Below are 22,365 nucleotides of genomic sequence, written 5' to 3' on the forward strand. Positions count from 1 at the left end.
ATGCAGCAGAACAGGAGTGTCACTGAATTCATACTGTTAGGGTTGACACAGGATCCCCTGAAGCAGAAAATGGTGTTTATAATATTCTTAATTTTCTATATGGGGACTGTGGTGGGGAATACACTCATTATCGTGACAATCAAGTTCAGCCGGACACTTGGGAGTCCCATGTATTTCTTCCTGTTTTATTTGTCCTTTGCTGATTCCTGCTTTTCAACCTCCACAGCCCCCAGACTCATTGTAGATGCCATTTCTACAAAGAACATCATTTCTTACAATGAATGCATGACACAAGTCTTTGCTCTGCATTTATTTGGCTGTATGGAGATATTTGTCCTCATTCTCATGGCTGTTGACCGCTATGTGGCCATCTGTAAACCCTTGCGTTACCCAGTCATCATGAGCCGGCAGGTCTGTGTCATCTTAATTATTCTTGCCTGGATAGGCTCTTTTATACATTCCACTGCTCAGATTGTTTTGGCCTTGAGACTTCCATTCTGTGGGCCCAATTTGATTGACCATTACTGCTGTGACTTGCAGCCCTTGCTGAAACTTGCCTGCATGGACACATATATGATAAACCTGCTGTTAGTGTCTAACAGTGGTGCAATTTGCTCAAGTAGTTTTATAATTTTGATGATCTCATATTTTGTCATTTTACACTCTCTTAGAAACCATAGCGCAGAAGGAAGGAAAAAAGCACTCTCGACCTGCACTTCTCATATAATAGTGGTTATCTTATTCTTCGGGCCCTGCATATTTATATATGCGCGACCACCAACTACTTTTCCTATGGACAAAATGGTAGCAGTATTTTATACCATTGGAACACCCTTTCTTAACCCACTAATCTATACATTAAGAAATGCAGAAGTAAAAACTGCTATGAAAAAGCTATGGCATGTTAAAATAATGACTGAATAAGTCCATAAATCAAATATTACCATGCCTGAATGTTGTAGCTATATGTTATAACATAAACTTTCTCAGTTTTTAATACTCCTGGTTAAATAAAAAAAAAGAGAAAAATTAAAGAAAAAAGAAAACTATATTCCTCTATTATCTTCTGAATATACATTGAGAAATGTTGATTGAAATAGCTATGTAGAGAATAAACAAATATTTTTAAATAAATTAAATACAATCAGACAGATATTTTACTACTGTCACTAGACAGGAAAAGGGCATTTTGAAAAGATTAATACATGGTATCTGGAAAATACAATAGATAGACTTGAAGGCATTGATTTGTAGCTACCAGTAAAAATAAGAAAGAATTAAAATTCAAATTGTAATTTTCCCCTATTCAATAAAATATGTATTTACCAATTATTATCCTTAAAAATATTCCTGATGAATGGCTATAATAAATCTCTAGGTATAATATTTTGTGTCATTACTAGACATAGCATAGGTTAATTCATAAAATTGTGCATCAGTAGTCTTTCTACTAAATTCTTCTTTCTAAGCAGGCAGTCTCCAGCTTTTAAAAGTGCCCACCTTTACACACAAAAAAATCTAGTACATTAGAATTTCTTTCCGTTTTATTCGTTGGTTGGTTGGTTGGTTTTCTGGAAGCATCCTTGTAGCTTCTCTGAAAACTTATGCCTGGGGTCTTTTTCCCCTTGAATGTTTAAATTTAGCAAAGCTTCCTTTAAATTTTATCACAACCATATGCAAACACATACATTTGATAAATAGACAGGTGTTTATTACAACTGTTCAAACTCCTGTAGAATAATTATCCAATTTTTCTTCCTTTAATGTCCATTTCCATTGAAGTTTTCAGCTTTCTCATCATTACTTACTTAGCATATTTACTGAGACAGTGTATGAAGGTGATAATCTCCATTCTGCCTCTAGTTTCTGTTTGAAGGATTCCTTTAAAATGATTCTATACGTAAGATATTAAAAATCTCTACATCCAAACCTTATAGAAAATTAGTTTGTGCACCACAGTTAGAATATCGCTGAAGTATAATATGAACTTTTAATATTTGTTTATTTTGTTTTATTTAATTGCATGTCAACTTGAATAATAGCAGATTTTATTTTATCTCACTCTTGCTCTTCATTAACAAACAGAAAAGCGTTACTATTTTCAACCATGTCTCCCATTGAAGATGAAACTTGCAGCAAATTTAATAAAACAATGTAAAATATTTGTGCATTCATATCTTTGTGTTATCAAGACTTCTTAAGTTCAGTGTTTGCACTAGTTTCCAAAAGTTGATTTGTCTATCATAAGGCGGTGGGGGGCAAATAATTGTAACAAACAGTGGAAATATAAGTCAATCTTTGTTTAATTTGTTACAAAACATCTGCACACATCCAGACATACACACATCCAAGTTCTGGGAAACATAATTGAAGGTGGGAACTGTGGAATGAAAAGGATCAAACAGAAGGTCAGTAAAGAAATCAGCACTTGAAAGTAAAAGAAAAAGCTGTTTAGGTGGGAAACCACAAAGTCTTCTGAATTTCCAAATTACTAGTTGTTAATTTAAAACAGGAAAAATAAAGTAAAACTTTATATTTAAAATGCTTTGGTAGCATATCCACCTGAAGGACAATTTTAGAGTTATTGTACAACTTCATAAGTGATTGAGAGAAATAGCTATGAATTCTAAATATTTTTGTATTTTAGGGATTTGTAGTTCACTGTGCCAAAATATATTTTAAATTATCATATCTGTAACTCAATCAAAGTGAGTTACTTAGTTATTTTAAATTTTACATATGAAAAAATATAAAACTAAGAAAATAATTACTTGTGATTGTTTTGTTATAAAGTTCCAGACACTAAGAGGCTTTTCATTTTATTGTTTCTATATCTTGGACTGAAGGTAGGACCTCAGACAAGCCAGTGCAGACATGCCTCTGTGCAGCCCCAGAATCAGGTTTTGGTATAATTTGCTTTTTAATCAGAAGTCATTTCTTTTAAAATGTTTTTCAAACAATCAAAAAACAGAGAAAATTAGAAACATTGGTAGAATGATTGTTAATTGCATTTATTTATTTTAACATTATGGTGTGTGTGTGTGTGTGTGTGTGTGTGTGTGTGTGTGTGTGTGTGTGTTGTGATGCTTTAGTCTACAGTCTAGGATAAGACTATGACTCAGTGGTAAATGCTTTGCTGTGATGAATGACCTTCTGGCTTTAGTCCTCTCTAATATGCACAAGATTATATTCCTAAGTTTCTAATCAGGCAATAGTGATCTTAGTTTCTCATCTCACAAGTGAATCAAAACTGATATTACTTCCTGTTTTGTTCATTTGTCATGAGGATTAAAGAAGATTGAATACAATGAAGAATGTTAAAATGGAAATTTAATGTGTGACATTTTTGTCAAAAATAGAATTTTCGAAGTAAAATAAAGTAAATTCATATTTTTCATTAATAACTCCATTAGAATATATTAATAGGATAAGATTTTTAAACTCAAAGGATCTCATTAATAATTAGAATGAATGTTAAACTGAAAATATTAGTCTTTCCTGTTTCTCTCTTTTAAAAATTTTATTAATTTCCAGAAACTATCATTACATTATCATTATCATTCCATCACCTTACTATAACTCTGGAATAGGTCTGGTTTACATTGTTTTTACACAGTTACTGATGATCAGATACAAGTATAAAAAATGCTAGCACTCAGATACATGCAACCATCTTAGGAGTTCTCCATTTAACCTCTAACTACACGAACTGTTTATAACAGTCTATTGACTTACAATTGAAATTAATTATCTAACTAAATAATGAGGATGCATTTTTCTTCAACATTTCCTTATATAAATAGTTGAGCATGAAGATATTTATATATGAAAACATTGAAGTAACTCTGTCCACCTTCAGTGTACTAAAATGCCTCTGGTAGGAATTGTTCTTCTCTCCAATTTTTTTGGTTAGCTAAATTCCAGCAATTAATACATGAGTAACGTTTTTGTCTCCTAATTTTTATATGTATCAAAGTTTCCTTGCATGCGAGTACACTACACACATGTTGGATCTTAGCATAAATAAGGTGAGAGTGTCAGATGTCCTGCAGCTGGAGTTAAAGACAGCTGTAAACAACCTTGTAAGTGCTGGGAACCATTTTTTGTCTTCCATAAGGGCAGCAAGAATTCTTAACTGCTGTGCCATCTCTCTACTTCCATTTATGGGAATTTTCTATAGGAGAATTCTGGTGTCAAATCTTTCAGTTTTGTATATCTAGAGACTCTCTATCCCATAAAATTTTAAATAAAGATTTTCCAGGTACAAGGCATAGATATCTAAATTAGTAGTTTAATTTTCATATCTGTTATAATTTTTCTTTTAATTATTTTATTTGTGTGTATGCATGTATAGATATATGTGAGCCACAGTGCCCAAGGGAAGATATATAACCTTACGAGATACTTAACTTCTGTGAGTCAGCTTTATCTCATGTGAAATAGCATTGTTAATGCAGTAATCACAGAATAATTAAATAAATTATAGCTAATACTTGTGTGAAGTGATAGTATGTTTCATATTTTAAATTATATACTTTATTCTTTTTTTTTTTTACTTTTCTCCTATCCCAGTTCCTCCAAGACCTTTCCCATTGCCCTACCCAACTAACTCAACTGTTTCTTTTCCTTTCTCTTTCAAAAGTGAACAAACAAAAACAACAAACACACATACATGCACACTCATATGCACATGCAAGTACACACACACACACCCATGGACACACACATATCCCACAAAAACACTAAATCTAAAACCAAAATATATAATCAAAAGAACAATAAGACCAAACAAATGTCCAAGAAATGGAATATGAGACAAAAAGTCTACCAAAATACTATTAAGTTTATTTTGTGTTGGCCAATTACTTCCAGGAATGGGGCCTACCCTGAAGTGTGGCTTATATAACCAATGACACCCCATTGGGGAAAACTAAAATATCTTTTGCAAGCAAGATGATTGTAAATAGCTTTTTGGTTAGGGTGAGATTCTGTGTGAACTTTCCTAGCCCAGCACTGAACCTCATCTGGCTTGAATCTATGCAGGACCAGTGCATATAGCCACAGTCTCTCTGAGTTCATATGTGCAACATACACATATATATATATTTGTTCACATACATATCTATTGTTCATATAAAATAGGCTAGTATGTATAGTATAAATATATGTTAAGATAAATAAAATTATTGCATTAAAATGTATTCCTTCACATTGAGAAGACCAATAAAGAGCTTGTTACACAAATATGAAGACCTGAATTCAAGCCTTCAGAACCATACTTTTGAGAGGGTGACATAGTGGCCGAGTTCTGTAATCAAGCACTTCAGAGGTGGAGATAAGAGGACTCCTTCATATGATGGGCATTGTGTAAGGCTTTGAAACTTTTCTGGGGCATTGTGATCAAGTGTCTATTCACCTTAAGCAAGGAATCAGTAGCAACAGACCACGGTAATTATTCCAGCAAAGTTCATCGGCATATACTGAGATAGTTTACAGTATGGGTGATGGGCTGTTTACAGAATGACTGAAGTGTACTTGTGTCATTGGAAAGCACACTGACTGTGAGATAAGATCCAGGAGAGTGGCACGTAGAGAGTGGCAGGTTGGGTAATCTCTTCAATACAGCTTGGTTGGTCAACTTGTCACCTCCTCCAGTAATCATTCACTGTTCCCATAATCTTAAGGGGAGCACTTGATGAATCTCTTTAGTTTAAAGAAGTTCCAAAGATCTGTGAGTGGTTCATTTTCTGAACCTCATGGTCTTCCCTTATTCCTCCAAGAGGGAACATGTTTCAACCCAGAAAATTGCTATGCTGAGCTGGCCAGCCAGTCTAGTATGAAAGGCATATTGGCTAAAGTAGCTGAGCAAATACATCTTAATTGATCATAAAACAAGAGAGAGAGAGAGAGAGAGAGAGAGAGAGAGAGAGAGAGGCATAAACATACCATTATCCTCCTGAAGAGACTGGTTTCCATTGTTTTTATGTTAATACGAATTTTATTTTGTATCTACTAGACCGAGTGTTACAAGTCTTAATTGAAGCTCCTGAAAAGCCATTTATTACCTATTGTGTTTTTATACAATAAAAATTCTGAAGCTTATGATCAAAAAGGGATCAGGTTGAAACCCTGGGCAGAAAGATTATGCTATAAGATCATGATGTTTGCTGTAACTCTGGGTCCCCTAACAATGTCAGAAGCTACCTCAATGAGTCTCAGGCAAACATGACTGCCTAAACATTAGCTTAATAAAGCAACAGGTATTATAAACAAGCTAACATGCATGTGGAAGTCCAGAAGTCCTCAATTCAACATAAAGACCTACAGAGAACTAAGGAATACTGAGTCTGGACCGTGTAAGAGCACACCAATTGGTTATCCAATACCAAATGGTTAGCCCTTAAGACATTCAAATAAGTAACATTATACAAATTATGTTTACACACATAAGAAAGAATATACCTATATATGATTATATATAGTAATTATTAATGAATCATGAATATTTTGAAAGTTCTAGAGAAAATGGTTGGGAAAAATTATGAAATTATAATATCAAAAATAAAAAATAATTAAAATAGAAAAAATATGGAGGAAGTTGAGCCAGTAACACTGAAAACACATTAAATGCTTGTCTTTCAGCTATAGTTACTCAATTACAAAAACTAGAAAGAAGCATGAGAGTTATTTCAGAAGTTATACCCACACATATTTCCAAGGCTTGGATGCAGCAGAAAAGCTCAGGGAGTGATCATATCAGAGAATGTAGAAAACTGATTTTAAAGAAAATAAAAGAGACTACTTGCAGCTATGGTTGCAAAGCTTATTGATAGAGTTCCATAGAGCTATAAATTTCAAGGGTCCTCAGCATCTGAAGATGGAGGATTTTAAAATTCATATTAAATGCTAAGCCATTAATACTAATAGCCCAGAGCAATATGCTTCTTGCTTGAGAACCTAGAGAATTCTGTCTCTGGCTTTGAATGCTTTGGGCCTTCTACTGCTTGGAGCAACAAGCTTCTAATTTTCATGACTGTTAACTCAGGAAGAAATCCAACAACACTTGATGGTCGTGACTCCAACACAAAGGAAAGATTATCTCTTGACTAATTTGTGACTTAATCTAACTAGATAAAGTGAGCACACGAGACATCCACTTCTGACGGTAAATTCGTGCCTGGCACACGGGAGATGAGACACTCAGTCTTTGCGTTCTGTCCCAAAATAGTATCTGTAGAATGTGGAATGGCAGCTAGGTCAATGGTAGTGGCCAGATGCCTAGGGCTGGGGACCCATCCCAGTGACTGGGATGGGATAAATGAGGCAAGATGAGATCAAAGATGGCAGAATTATTTTGGTATCAGAGAAAGCTTAAAGTCATTATATGAGCACAATTACCCAGCCTGACACTTGTCCTTGTTTTACACTGAAAGTTAAGCATAATAAAATTAACAAAACAACTAAAAAAATAATCCTTTTTCCTTTTTTATTAATTGTTTTTATTTTTTACATATATATGTATATATATGTACATACATACATATATATATATATATATATATACACACACACACACATATATATATATAAAGAAGAATCATGACACATTCTTAGTATTTTGGCTATTTGTATTTGGCACCCTTGAAGAAAACATCTTTCCTATCTTGGTGCATCTAAAATTCTGAATGTAAATCACTATCCATCATATCTCATCATTATCAACGTAAAATATCTATCTAGACCTAAAAACATCTTAAACCCTAAACAACTAAGCTCCATTGTAAAACTAAACTATCTGGTCTTCAATACCATCAGAGACTAGAGAAGGAATAAACCTGATTACCTGAGTATACCAGGAGAGCAGGTTAGTAGCTTTCCAAATGAGAAGATAGAGACTCTTTGCTACCTCAATAGTCACCCAAAACTCACTATTATGTTGGAGGATCATCTTTAGCCTTCTGGCCCAATATATCTGATTTGCGAGGCAGGGACTATTGAGAACTTGCTTACCCTGTCTTGGTAGAGTTTGGCCGTAGACTTTGCCTGCATCCAAACTTGTCCATTTTGAGGCAGAGTTCTGTCTGTGGTAGAAATGAGGACATTTTGCCTAGTGACTTTTTTGACACATTTGAAGCCATCTCCATAAATCTTTAAAATAACGAAAAATAATCCTATAAGGAAGAATAATTCTACATATCAAATAAAGCAATGAATATAACTATCACAGCATTGAACAATTTTTAGAAACAAAATTGTTTAAAGAGTTAAAATGTACAAATACAGGAATTTTTAGATTGTATTATAATTACATTTCTCCCTTCCACTTTCTTTTTGTAAGCTCCCATATCCCCCTTCCTTGTATTCTTTATTTAAATTCATTATATCTTTTGGCACTACACACACACAAACACATGTGTTTGTGTGTGTGTGTGTGTGAATCTAACATGTATCTTGTTCAGTTCATAAACTGTTACTTGTATGCAAGTTTTTTTTGGAGATCACCATTTGGCTTTGGACAACCAATTGTTATGCTTCTGGTGGGGAGTATAATATCACTCTCCCACTCCCAAAGGAGGAAGGAAACAAAGTCTTACTCAGATGTGCAACCTATACACCACATTGACCATAAGCATGGCATGATAGACCTAAGGTGTAATAATGACACAAAGACCTTGGTAGTAACTACCATTTCATTGAACTTTAGACCTACTTAACAAGATGGAAATCAAACCTGGTACTGGAAAGCTATCTAACAACTTAGTCCTAGTGAGGTCATGGTTATTGGAAGAGAATCTACAACCACTAATTTACGTAACAATCACAGTCCCTAAAAACAATATTATCACTTGTCCTTATACCAACAGATAAATGTATTCATCACACCTCAACAAGTAAATTTCTCTTTGCAAAAGATACAGACCCCTATAGAAACCAACAACCAATGAAAATGCACAGTTGTGGATCCTAGTCTCAATGGACATATCTACAAAATATTCTAGCAACTAAGGCTCAGGCAATATTGCAGAAGAGAGGAAAAAGGATTGTGAAAGCCAGGGGATCAAGGAGTTTGCCATGTGATTGTGTCTCCTAATAATATTAGAAGCTATGTCCATAAAGTGTAGGCTTTGAACTTTTTCAAACCTACTTCATTTGGGCTTCTTTAATGCATATACCTCCCTTCCAACTCATCAACCCTAGATAGGAGAGAAGAGCTTAGTGGGAACAGGAGAGGTAGACCTTTTTAGAGTCAGGCCCTTGAAGTAATTCACTCTTCATAGTCAGGATTTCAGCAGACTCATTAAAAAGCAAAGGAGCAATTCAGCAAATGTGACTGAAACCGGCAGCAGCCAGAATCCAGAGCAACAGCCAAAATCTTTAGCCTTGAAGGTTCTAGGGAGTATTTCTTTTTTTTTTTTTTTTTTTTTTTTTTTTTTTTTTGAGTATTTCTTTTTATGAGCATCTTGAAGCAGAGAGATGAACATCCAAATGATAGGAAATGATGCCAGGACCAAAAAGCCAAGAATATATATATCCTCTGAGTCTGTACTAAGATATTTATCCGTTGGCAAAGACCATTCCCCCACAAGAAGTAGTTCCTCTTATAGTGGACAAACACCACGTGTTCTCTCAAATGTCTGTTTTCAACAGACCAGCACCGCACACCCTCACACAAGTTTGTTTCACATCTCATTCTTGGGGTAAAAATCAAAACATGTTTACATCCACTACAATAAAGTCTGACCAATCTGATTGTAAAGCATAAGGTGAATAAGGGGGACACCCATGGGCCAAATACAGTGTGTGTGGAGGGGGAGGTTCCACATTTATTTTGTTATCGATAGTAGAAGAGCCAGAAAGTTTGTCGATAGGACTTCTCTATCTATAACAGGTATCTCTGACAAAATATCAATTTCCCAAAGTAGAGTAAGATTACCAAACTATACAGTTTCTAAATTGCACAAATAATAACATAATAATAGCCATCATGTTTAGGACCATGAAGGGCAAAATAAGTTCAATTTATCTAAAATGGAAAAGACTTAATTGATTCGCTCATGTACATAGTCTCTATGACAAGGGATCTTTATTTCTTCAAAGCTTGCAACTTTCGTTGTCCATGTGCTGCCTTGCTATTTTGCTGTATTGCTCACATTTATTGTGTAGATGACAAGATTTAGAAAAAAGTTTCACCATCAGAGGCTTCAACTTCGGTCAAACACTTTGTCTTGAAACCATACCTTCCTCATGGCATTCTTCATGTCTGTATTCCTCAGTGTGTAGATAATAGGGTTGAACAAGGGGGCAATCATGGTGTAAAACAGGGCAAACACCTTGTCGTTCCCAACAGAATCACCCATTGGGACATAGGTAAATATGAGTGGTAAGAAGAACATGAAAACAACAGTGATGTGTGAGCCACAGGTAGAAAGGGCTTTGCGGCGGCCCTTGGATGACCGGGTCCTCAAGATGGACAAAATGATGATGTATGAAATGACCAAGGCAACAAAGGTCAAAATGGACAGCACGCCTGTGGTGATAATGATTACAATAACTAGGACTCTTGTGTCAGTGCAGGCTAATTTCAGTAAGGGGAATATGTCACAGAAGTAGTGGTCTACTTCATTGGAGCCACAGAAAGGAAGTCTAATAATAACCAATACATGTACAAGTGAGTGTATTAAAGCACCAGCAACTGAGGCTATCACAAGGATGTAACATACCTGTCTGTTCATGATGACCATGTAGTAAAGGGGTCTGCAAATGGCTACATAGCGATCATAGGCCATGACCACCAAGATAAATATCTCAGTGGCACCAAAGAAGTGGGCATAAAACATTTGTGATATGCAGCCATTGTAAGAGATAGTGTTACACTGTATCAGTAAGTCTATGATCAATTTAGGGGCCACTGTGGAAGTGAAGCAGACATCCATGAAGGCCAGGTAGCTGAGAAAAAAATACATTGGCTGCTCACTAAGATGGCTGCCCCTGACTGTGAGAAGAATGACCAGGTTTCCACAGAGAATTGCAAGATAGCAAAGCAAGAACAGCACAGAACACAATGCCTTGACATCCTCATTATGGAATAGTCCCAGTAAGATAAATTCTGTGAGGTTTCCATATCCCATTGCTTCTGTGTGATTGATTTTATAGAGGGAGAGGATACTGTGCTCAAACCATTTGTCTTTCAAGGTCTTTGATTTATTTTGCAAGTCATTTTTAAACCAATGAATAGATGTCCTGGCTGTTTAAGATACTTCAAGTGTAAATCTGTTACTATAAGTAGAGCAATTACTAAGATGTATGGATACTAGAACGGATGCACAAGAGTGATACTAATAAATTAATTAGAGTGTAAATTATAAATTAATTTTAGTTGCTTGAGGAAAATCCAAAATTTTACACTCAGTAAAAGCAAGGTAGATAATTTAAAAGTTAAACACATACTCTAAGATGAAAATTGAAATTCAAGTTCACATATTTATAGCACGAAATTGTGATTTTCCCCAAACGTGAGAATGTTATCATAATTCTCAGTCCTTCATAATGACTACAATTACTGAATTCTGAAAATGTGTGTTAGCACTCTATGTCAGTGGATACAATATGTCAAGTTATTGAGGATCTTCACAGCAATCTCAGAAGCACCATTGACGCCTACCAAAGAAATAAATAAATAAGATAGGTGATAAAGAACAGCTGGCAAAGCTTTGGAGAAGAGGGTGGCTTCTTTCTGGGTTCCAGAGAGACTATGAGTTCCTAGATTTCACTTGTTTCCCAGTTTCTTTTCCGGTCTGACCTGGAGTCTCATAAGGTATCATAATTTACTCACATACTGGCATCATCTTGGAAGTTAGCACCTGCAGAAACACAAAGTACATACAGAGGAGCGCCTCATATCATCTGTTTCAACAACTTTTATCTTAAAATTGAACCACATGTTTTTACTCTACTAGATGCTCTACATGTTGATATAGCCTAAAATATGTAAGTGAAAATAATATAGAATATTTCCTTCTTTACATATTTATTTTCTGTAACTGTAGTAACTGGTCTAAAACATGTCACACAAATACTCAATTCAAGACATCTTTATAAGAGTAAATTAATTCACCAACCTTACTCTTGAATGGAAATGTCACTATACTACAAAGAGTTAGAACAGTGATAGATCAATACCTTTTGCATAGTATAGCAATAAAAGTAAATCCTCAGGAAAAGCACATTTGACACAAAAAGATATTATGGATTTGATAGCATTTTATAGATTGATTCAAACTCCATTCATTGATCTCAAGTTAATACACTCTTACCCAATTATTCCCCAAGTCTCTGAAAGTGTCACATGAAATAAGGTCCAGTTGCTAATCTAAAATCAAAAATGCAAATTAAACATAAATGTCACATTACTCTGAGTTGTTAGCATTGCACACATATAACTTAAAATGTTTTCTAAAACAAAATGTATTGATAGACTAGGGAATAAATATTTACCCTGTTAAATGGACCTCTTAAACATTCAAAAGAATGTTCATTGCAACTTTGTGAACATTTGAAAAGAGGAAAAAATCTAAATGCAAAAAATAACAAAGCAGAAATAGAGCATAATACATTGTTCACTGTGGAATACAAACCAGATCTTAGCTGGATCTGTATGACAGTAAGGAGAACCATGTACTGCAAGCATAAAACATAAGGAGTCTCAAAGATGACACAAGTCTAATAATAGCTAGGGAAAAAGCCATACACAACTAATTTCTATGAGTACTTGAGTATTCATAAATGTATTTTAAAAGGTGTAGAATGACATGGTTACATCTAAGGAATAAAGGAGGTGATGATCAAAGGATATTATAATCAAACTTTTTGCTGATTTTCTTACCAGAGAGAGTTTCCTAACTTGTTTAACTGAACATGCTAACTACATCGTTTAATATGGCCTCAGAAAAATGCATTGTATATCAAGGGGAATTTAGATCAATAAAGAAAAAAATCACAATCTTTTATTGAAATTCTGCAAAAACTTGGAGCTCTCATTTATTTATTATTTAATATATAATTTCCTCCTTTACTAAGGTAAATGTAGCTGTGGAAGGAACAGCCTAAGCATTATAATCTGTAAATTGTCACACATGGTATAAGTCTAAGTAGGTACACTCCAGCCCAAGAATGAATGACAGAAGAAATAGTCCACATAAGGACACAAAGAACACATTTTATCAGCACCCACATTTAAACAAATACCACTATTTTTCCATTTCAGGATGAAGAAAACTAAATCCTTTTGCACTTTTAAATATTTAATAATATTTAAATAAAATGCAATTTAAAAAACCGCAAAATTTCTTAAATCTAAAGTTGATATTGTGGATTTTAAAAAATTAAAGGAAAAAAAACCAGCATCAGACTGTTACAGTTTGGGTGAAACTTTTTCTCTTCAATAAATTGTTTTCTTCAGTAATAAGTTTACCAATTAACTTCTATGGCACAATCTCAAGTTATGTCGCTGAGGAAGACAGACCAGCACTGTGACTGTGCATGAAATTGGCTTTTATCTGTTGTTATATAACTCTAAGCTTTGATTTTTCTCATGTAAATTAATACTATCTAATATTTTCTACCACAGGGTAGAAAGTATACACACTAAATACCCAAGAAAAGTTCTGAGGATATGTTTTCTTCAGTGATTTTAATATATCCCCAAATGTGGATTTCTATATAAGTCATAACCCATTTTGACAACTACTTCTTAGAAAAGCTCTTTTGTTAATAAAAATACAAAGAACATAGTAAAACCTGAGACCATGGATGGAAAAACCAAAATCAGGTAATAGATTTACATAAGAACCCCAAATCTAATACCTACAAAAGAAAATCCCCCTTAGCGTGTAAAATAATTAGACCAAACAAGTGTGGTCTAAATAGCACTTTACTCTCTGTATTATGACATTTATTTGGTTATTTAGAAATTTGTGGGATTTATTATGTATATTTGCTTATTGTTCTTTAAATTACCTGTTTATACTATTTCAAATGTTTGATTTCATCATTACTTATATATCTCAAGTCATTAAAAGCATATTCTATAATATTCATAATTTAAAATTAAGACTTCCTATCCTGGTGACCTTAAATTCTGAATATAAGTAAATATCTATCATCTCATCTCTATCAACTTAAAACATCTATCTAGACCTAAAAACATCTTAACTCCTGAACAACTAAGATTAATTGTAAAACTAAACTATCTGGTCTTCAACCCCATCAGAGAATTGAGATGTTTTCTTCAAATTTGCCAAATACAAATAGCCAAAACACTATATAATTTATATAATTCTTGAGTGTTTCCTGGTTCTTCTTGCTCTATGGAATTCATTGTATATATGTGTAATAATATAAATGTATACATGTGCATACGTGTTAGAGAGAAAATTTTTAAAAAGAAAGTTGAACCTAAAAAAAAAAAGAAACTTCACCTGAAGTTTTCCTTTCCCCTCTTTACAACTCTAAAAAATAAATAAATAATATATGAAGAATAAATGAAATTCTGTTGGAATACATCCTCTAAAATTTTCTACCAAACTATTAAAATGTGAATTTAGGATATAAATGAAAAAATTTAAGGTTATGGAAAGCAATTTTCAAGCAGCTATACTTTTCACAATATATAGTTCATGAAAATTATAATTCTGCTGTAAAGAACGAAAATAAGGATAAAGAATTCTATGACTTTTATTTAGACAGTATTTTTAAGGCAAAAGAAAGAAAGGTGAGATAAAGTTAAATAACAAAACTTACACTGCAAATGTTTGCTGATTTCTATCAGCATTTGAAATTGTCTGTAATTCTTTAGTTTATGACAATAAATTTAAGAAGTATATTTTAACATGAAATAACAAGTAGATATTTCAAGAGGTTATAAAAATGAAGTCAAATAATCAGTATTCTCTGTGTATTGCTATCAAATTGTCATTAAAATAAATGATGTCTTTAAAACTTACTCTGCCAGTACTAAGAATGAGACTGAGAGGCATGTCAAATTCACGTGAGTAATGTGATATACATGGGAGCCCATTACCTTCCTTCCTTCTCTGTGATGGTGAATGCCAAGTCCAGACTGTAGGGCTCCAAGCTTTGGAGCAGCAGGAGTCCACCAGAAGAGAGCTTAAGGGCACTGGAGAGACTTGGATGCTGCCCCACTGACTCTCCCTAGGGACATTCCTGAATTAATCTGTCAAAAGGAACCTCATGTGATTTTCAGTACCATATTTAGATTTTCAGGTTGACTTTTAAAACATTTTACATTGTTTAGATATACAACACAGCATACTGCAGCATTTATGTGAAGGGAAGAAGCATTCTAAAACATTTATCACTGTCTACATAGGAAAAATCTTTACGCATATATTATTGATTGATGGTCGTCCTAATTATAAAGGCTTGAAATCTATTAATAGTAAGCTAGTTTGTCTTTTTCTTGATATGATTAGAGTAAAACATAAATGCGTCTATTTCAAATTCTTCATAAGATGCCCCTCTTACAGTGTCATTCCTTGCTCCAAGTTTTCTCATCAGATGTACAATACCTAATTTTTTCAGATCATTTGATCTTTTTCATTTTATATCTTTTATTTCATTGTTTTATATTATTGTTTTCTTGATTTTTTTCTCTTTACTGATTTCTCTTATTTGAGAGTGTAATTACACCATTCTCCCTTTCCTCCCATATACCCATTCTTGTGCTTTATCAGATTTATGGCCTTTTTTCATTAACTGTCAAAATGAATATGTATTTGTATATGATATATGAGCGTATATATTCCTAAATACATAAACATAAACTACTCTGTGTAGTTACTTGTATTTACGTATCCATGGCTGACCATGAGATAATAGATAACCAGTTGGTAATAGTCTTCTTTGGAGAAGACCATTTCTCCCACTCCCAGCACACCTTAGATCCCTGTAGTTTTTGAATTAATGTACTTATTTATTCACTTTACATCCCAGTTGTAGCCCACTGCTACCTCTCCTACCAGTCCCACCCTCCCTCATCTCCCCTCCCCTAATCCTTGGAAAAGTAGAACTCCCCTATGCACCCACACTAGCTCATCACTTCTCATCAGGACTGAGTTTGTCCTCTTCCCCTGAGGGCTGGCAAGGCAATCTAATCAGGCGAAGTGATCAAATAGTAGGTAACAGACTCTATTTCAGAGACCGCCCCCGTTCCCCTTACTAGAGGACCCACATAAAGCCTGAGCTGCCCATCAGCTGCATCTGTGTAGTGGGTGTAGGTACAGTCTACAGTACAGACTTTGGTGCTTCAGGCTCCACAGGTCTCTCTGAGCCGTGATTAGTTGGTTCTGTTGATCTTTTTGTGGGGATCTTGTGACCACCAGATCCTTTTATACTTCCCCTGACTCTTTTACTATACTCTGTATGTTTCATCCAATGTTTGGCTGTGAATCTGAGCATGTTTCGAACTGGTGCTGGATGGAGCCTCCCAGAGGACAACTCTGATAGCCTCCTGACTGCAAGCAGAGCAGAGTATCAACAACAGTGTCAGAGATTTGATCTCTTCTATTTGATGGGTCTTGGTTTGGGCCAGACATTGGTTGAACATTCCCCCCAATTATTGCTCTGTCTGTTCTGACTTTATCCTTGCACGTCGTAGAGGCAGGGTAAGTTTGGGGAAAGTTTTTGTGGGTGGGTTGGTGTTCTCCTCCCCCCATTAGGAGTCTTGTATAGTTAAAAGGTGGCCTCTTCAGTCTCTATGGCCTCTGCTACTAGGAGTCTCAGATACAGTCCCCTTCATATCCTCCCAAAGACCTCTTCTACTTAGGTCTTCAGTTTGTCACAGACATGCCCCTGCCCAGAGCTTCTCTTCTGTTTGCGTGCCTTTTGTTCTTCCACTTCTGTTCTCCAGAGGTGTCAACTCCACCCTTATTTCTTTCTGTGCTCCCTCTTCTTTCTTGTTCCCTCACTTTACTCATTACCTCTGTCTATTCTATTTTGCCCTTCTGAGTGAAATTTAAACATCTTCCCTTGAGTCCTCTGGAATAGCCGTATCTAATGGGAACAGTGAAAGTCATAAAGCCAGCACAGCTGTTTGACAAAGCTCCAGCAAAGTTGAGCTGAGAGGTACAATTGCTGTTGTAAATCTTCCAACTTTTGGTCTTGATCTCTATGTGTTAGATGCTTGGAGGCTTTTATTATTTTGTACAAGCTGGGGGTATTGGATTGACAAAAATTTCTTATCACTCATTTATGCCCTTTCTTTTGATCATACTAGCCCTCCCACTTTTAGATATCTTTATCTGGTCCTGCTTGAAGGTCTTCCTTATGCCTTGGAAGCTGTGATTCAAATAATTATCAAATAATTATCTGACTCAAAGATACTCTTTGGCACATCAGTCCCTGGATGTTCCTTACTCAGGAACAAGATAATTAAAACAAAGTAAACTTATAAAGGTAAACAATATCCAGCTACAGGCTAAAGAAGTTAGCAGCAGATCAAATTAAAAGCCTCTTCCCTAGAATGATAAACAAAGGATGGTGTGGATTAATGATAAAAGAATAAAATATTAAGACCTTCCTTTCCTAGAAAATGTTAACTTATACGGAGCCACTATGGTATCATATGACTAAGGAACAAAGAATACCAAGATTAGATATATAAATAAATTCTACAAATATATAAAATAGAAACTTTATTATGGAAGAAATTGAATAATAACTTCAGCAAACATTTCCTTGAAGATTTTTCTTGGGCCTGGTGAAAATTTGCACTCTGACTATTAAAAGTTGATAATGCATGCTTGGGACATAACCATCTTCCCAGGCTGGCTTGGAGATTTCCTTTCTGTCTCATGCCCTTGAAGCCTCAAGAGTGACCAGCCTGAGAACAGCTGTCAAGTTTTGACAAAATATGCTCTTGAAACTTCAATATTGTTGAAAGTTGGGCTATGAGTTGATGAGGGAAAATAATTGTAAAAGGTAACTCCATTCTGTCACAGTTTATCAATGATAGCTAAACTTATGACCAAGTGGAAGTTAAAACACATCTTTGGGCACAAAAATGATATGACCATTGTTCCAAAACAAAGGTCATCTAACCCTGCCTACTGAGTTCTGTATAAATGAAGAAGCACTCTGCCAGTCAGTCAAGTTGTAAACTCCTCCTGATCCCCAATCCTTACCTCATAGCATCCAACCTTCTTCAAGCCCTTCCCTCATCTCAGGGAAGGACCCTGGCAGTCCTCCTTTTTCTTTATCTCCTTTAGGTCTATTCATTGTAATGTGCTTATTCGGTACTAAGTGGCTAAAGTCCTCTTATAAGTGAGTACAAAGCATGTGTGTCTTTCTGGGTCTGGGTTACCTCATCAGGATGATCTTTTATATTTCCACATATTTGCTTGCAAATTTCATGATTTACATGTTTTCAATGCCTGAGCAGTATTCTACTGTGTAAATGTACCACCATTTAACCACTACTCCTGTTTACTGAGTGGAAGAAGATCAGCTCCTGCATTTTTAACAAACATCTTACTGAATGAAATTAATGTTATTTTTTCTTGCTTTTTAGGAAATTCTTTAAATTGTATGCTTTCAGAAGTAAAAGTTATAACTTTAAACACCCATTGCAATAAGATTTTGTGTTTGGATTTTACAAGAAAGTTTTACTTAATGTATACATTTTTATTTAATGAATGGTATGATATTTAGTGTTTCCAAAGAGGTACAAGGAAGTAATTTGACAAGGCTGGGCAAATGGCAACAAATAAAACTTGAACTTGATCTCTGCCAAAATATTTTACCATCAAGACTATGTGAAACTTACATAATAAATGCATGTGCTTTACTTTACCAAATTGCTATTACTTTCTTATAGCCAAAATAGGAAAATAATATGACTGTCCACCTATATGTGATAGCAAGTGCCATCTCTTAGGATCTCAAAATATTTTTTCCAATGTGTTCCCTAGGGTGTACTTGAGTACCACAAGCTGGGTGGCATATTGGATAGGAACTTATTTTCTCACAGTTCTGCAGGCTAAAGTTTGAGTTCACACTGCCAGTGGGGTTGATTCCTGCTCAGAACTCTGAGGAGAATTTGTTCTATTCATCTCCTACAGCCTAGGAGTTCATTGGCATATGTGGATGTTCTTTGGTTCATAAAAGCACCATTTCAATCTGTCATCATTTGCATATGGAATTCTCCATGTGTGCCGATCTATATGCCTTAATTTCCCTTTATACAAGGATTTTCATGAAGGCTTGTTTCAGCATTATTATCTCTGTAGGCATTCTTTCTAAATAAAGCCACAGTCTGAGGGAATCAGGGTTCATTTCATTATTTTCTATGGACAAGCAAGGGAAATGCAGTAATACACATTTTCATCACTTTGGGGTGTTGCATGTCAATTTCTTTCTCCCTAGGCATGTATTCTGACATCTCTGAAAACCTTCAGAACTTACAGCCATACTGAAATTCTCATTGGCCTCATCCCTATACTAGCTAACTCCTATTATTTCCTGATATGGCTTGTATCTTTGTCAAGTAAGTTTGCACTTTCCTAGACTGGCTTCCTTAAGATGTTTATTTCATTTGCTCTTGTAAACAATAAGTGATGTAGGAAAATGCTCATATAGAAAGCAAATGCTACTGAATAATGGGTTCTTCTCAGGGGTAACAGTGTTGTCTACACATGAAAACATTTCTCTTTCAAGGGAGAGGAAAGTGTTGATGACATCCCAGGGATTTTGAAAAAGTTCATCAGATAAAAGCCCTCATTTGCCCGTAGCGAAACATGGGGGCCTTACGTTCTCTGTAGGTCCAGAAGTAATAGACTCTAAGAAGGTACTTACATGGTTGGAGAGATTATTCAGCTTTTAAACGTGCATGCTGTTTTTTCAGAAGACTAAAATATAACTCCCAGAGATACATTGAGGTTAAAATCCACCCATACACACACCTTATACAGTTATAATGTTAGAACTGTATAATGCTTGTGAGAAATTATGTTTTCAGAACAAAAAGCCAGACACTGACACTGGATCAAATCTGACAGGATTCAATCCTCTCAGCATGCTGGATGTGACATCTGCATCCTTCCTGCCGATGAGAGAAGGTGTTCTGGAACCACTGCGACAGCCCAGAGACCATGGAGACGTCAGTTCGTGTAGAATTGATGTACATCATGGAGAGACGCAGTTCCTGCAGGGGACTATCCAGGCTTCTGCTCCAGTTACCTGCAAGATACTGGGAGAGACTGCTAGACAAGTTAATAATCTGAAAACATAAGCTTCCTTTAAGGGGAAAGCCCATATTTTCTGTATCAGGTGAAATCTCTTTTGTTAACGAAACATTGGTGGTGAAGATTCTTGGGAAAATTGCAGTTGTATGTTTTGGAAAACCCGACAAGATTCTCTACCTATACTCAGGCTGTGTCATGGAGCCCAGAATGTTAATAAGGCCTTGCAATGTAGTAGAACTATGGCCAATTAGTAGTCCCACTGTGTCTTTTGGTAGAGGGCCAGTGAAATCAGTGGCTACCAACTGAGGCCTCATTTGTGGGGTCAGTACGAGTCTGGTGGTGGAACAGAGGTCGAGGCCTGCACTCCCTCTAGTAGCTCTCCGGGGCGTTGCCATTCTATGGGAGAACGCAGACTAGGCCACTGTTCTGGAGCCCTGGTCTCCTCCATTGCCCCATATATTTGAGGGCCCTGAGGATGAGGACCCCATGTCCCATTTTTTGGCCATGCTCCCCTAAATCCTGCTGCTAGTGGTTGACCATTAATATCTTTTCTGACCTTTCCTGCATTTGGGACAGAGGCCAGGTGTACGTGGAGGAGGATTTTGACTATTCTGATTAATCCCCCTGGGACACTGGTGTCTGAAATGTCCTTCTTTGCCACACTTGAAGCAATTTTGAGGACCAGTAATTCTCTTTCTATTCCTTCCCTGGGCTGCCTGCATCATGGCTGCAGCCAATCCTGTATTTGATAATGATCCTCCTATCTCTCTGCAGATCTTTAACCACACATCTAAAGATTTATGTTTGTATGGATTTATAGCTTGTCTACACTCCTTGGTACATTGCTCAAAAATAAGTTGTTTTATCAAAGGCATTGCAGTATCTGGGTCGCCAAAGATCTTTCCAGCGGCATCAACTAATCTGGCCACAAAGTCGGCAAATATTTCATTGCCTCCTTGAATAATTTTTGTGAGATTTCCAGATACTTCCCCTCGTTTAGGAAGGGCTTTCCATGCCCTTGTGCCAATAAAATTAATTTGCTCAAAAACTTGCGCCAGATATCCTGTCTGTTGGTTAGCAAAACATCCCTGCCCCATAAGCATATCCTGGTCCCATGCCGGTGGTCCGTTAGCTGCATTGGCAGTTGCCTGCTCAGCTGAGAACTCAATGTAATAAGCTTTCCAATCTAAATAGGTGCCAGGTGAAAGGCAGGCTCGTGCTAAATTTTGCCAATCTGAGGGTGTCATGCAATACCTCCCTAGGGATTCCAACTGCGCCATAACAAAGGCTGCGGTTGTGCCATAAGCACGAACAGACTCAGCCAGTCTTTGGACAATTTTAAAATCCAAGGGTTCGTGATAACGATTCCCTTGTGCATTCTGAAAAACTGGGTAACAATGAGGGGCATTTTGCAAATGAAATTGCCTCCATACCTCAGGACAGGCAGACCTACCTCCCCCTGGTATTTGGGGCGGGGGTCTTATTCCGCCTGGAGATTTAGGTGATTCTAGTTCAGGAGCTGACGGCTGCATAATCTTGGTCTCCTTCTTTTTTGGTATAATAATGCTATCTAGCTGTTCAGCCAACTCCTCTAATTCTTCATCCTCGGGGCCAGAATCGTCCCCTTCAAACTGTTCCTCTTTCACTTTCCCCAAAATATAATTCCCAATTTTGTCCGAGTCCCGGAACTTTATTGTCTCAAAGCCTGAGAACTTAACAGTTATGTCCTACCTCCCGGGAACTTAATTCCCCATTTTGTCTGAACCCCGGAACTTTATTGTCTCAAAGCCTGAGAACTTAACAATTATGTCCCACTGACCGGGAACTTACCAGCTAGCTGCCCTGGCTGCCGCAAGTTCTGAGATTCCCCGTATGGGTCACCAAAATGTCGATGCCGCTCCTGTCCAGCAGGAAAGACACCAACACCGGGAACTCTTCTTGCAGCAGTTTTTATTCAAGATCCTGGAGTGACCCCAGGAAAAGCTCCCACAGAACCTTTATAGTGTGCCTGTCCTATCAGAAACTGCCATGTTGCCACTCCTGGTTGGTGCATTCGGATCACACCACCTCACGCCATGCCTTGTCAGATCACACCACCTGACGCTAT

General features: G+C 36.2%; 2 protein-coding genes across 2 annotated transcripts; one reads left to right on the forward strand and one right to left on the reverse strand.

Annotated features, from left to right (window-relative positions):
• On the forward strand, nucleotides 1–924 carry LOC311606864 (olfactory receptor 4C11; the record flags this gene model as incomplete). The annotated part of the gene is made up of 1 exon (XM_084798269.1): nucleotides 1–924. The coding sequence occupies one exon, from the start codon at nucleotides 1–3 to the stop codon at nucleotides 922–924; it is 924 nt and encodes a 307-aa protein (XP_084654395.1).
• A 9,278-nt stretch (nucleotides 925–10,202) lies between these two features.
• On the reverse strand, nucleotides 10,203–11,129 carry LOC311607388 (olfactory receptor 4P4-like; the record flags this gene model as incomplete). Its single annotated transcript, XM_084799042.1, has 1 exon — nucleotides 10,203–11,129. The coding sequence occupies one exon, from the start codon at nucleotides 11,127–11,129 to the stop codon at nucleotides 10,203–10,205; it is 927 nt and encodes a 308-aa protein (XP_084655168.1).
• Between the last annotated feature and the right edge of the window lie 11,236 nt (nucleotides 11,130–22,365).

Source organism: Acomys minous (assembly GCF_964271855.1).
Source record: "Acomys minous genome assembly, chromosome: 10".
NCBI lineage: Eukaryota > Metazoa > Chordata > Mammalia > Rodentia > Muridae > Acomys > Acomys minous.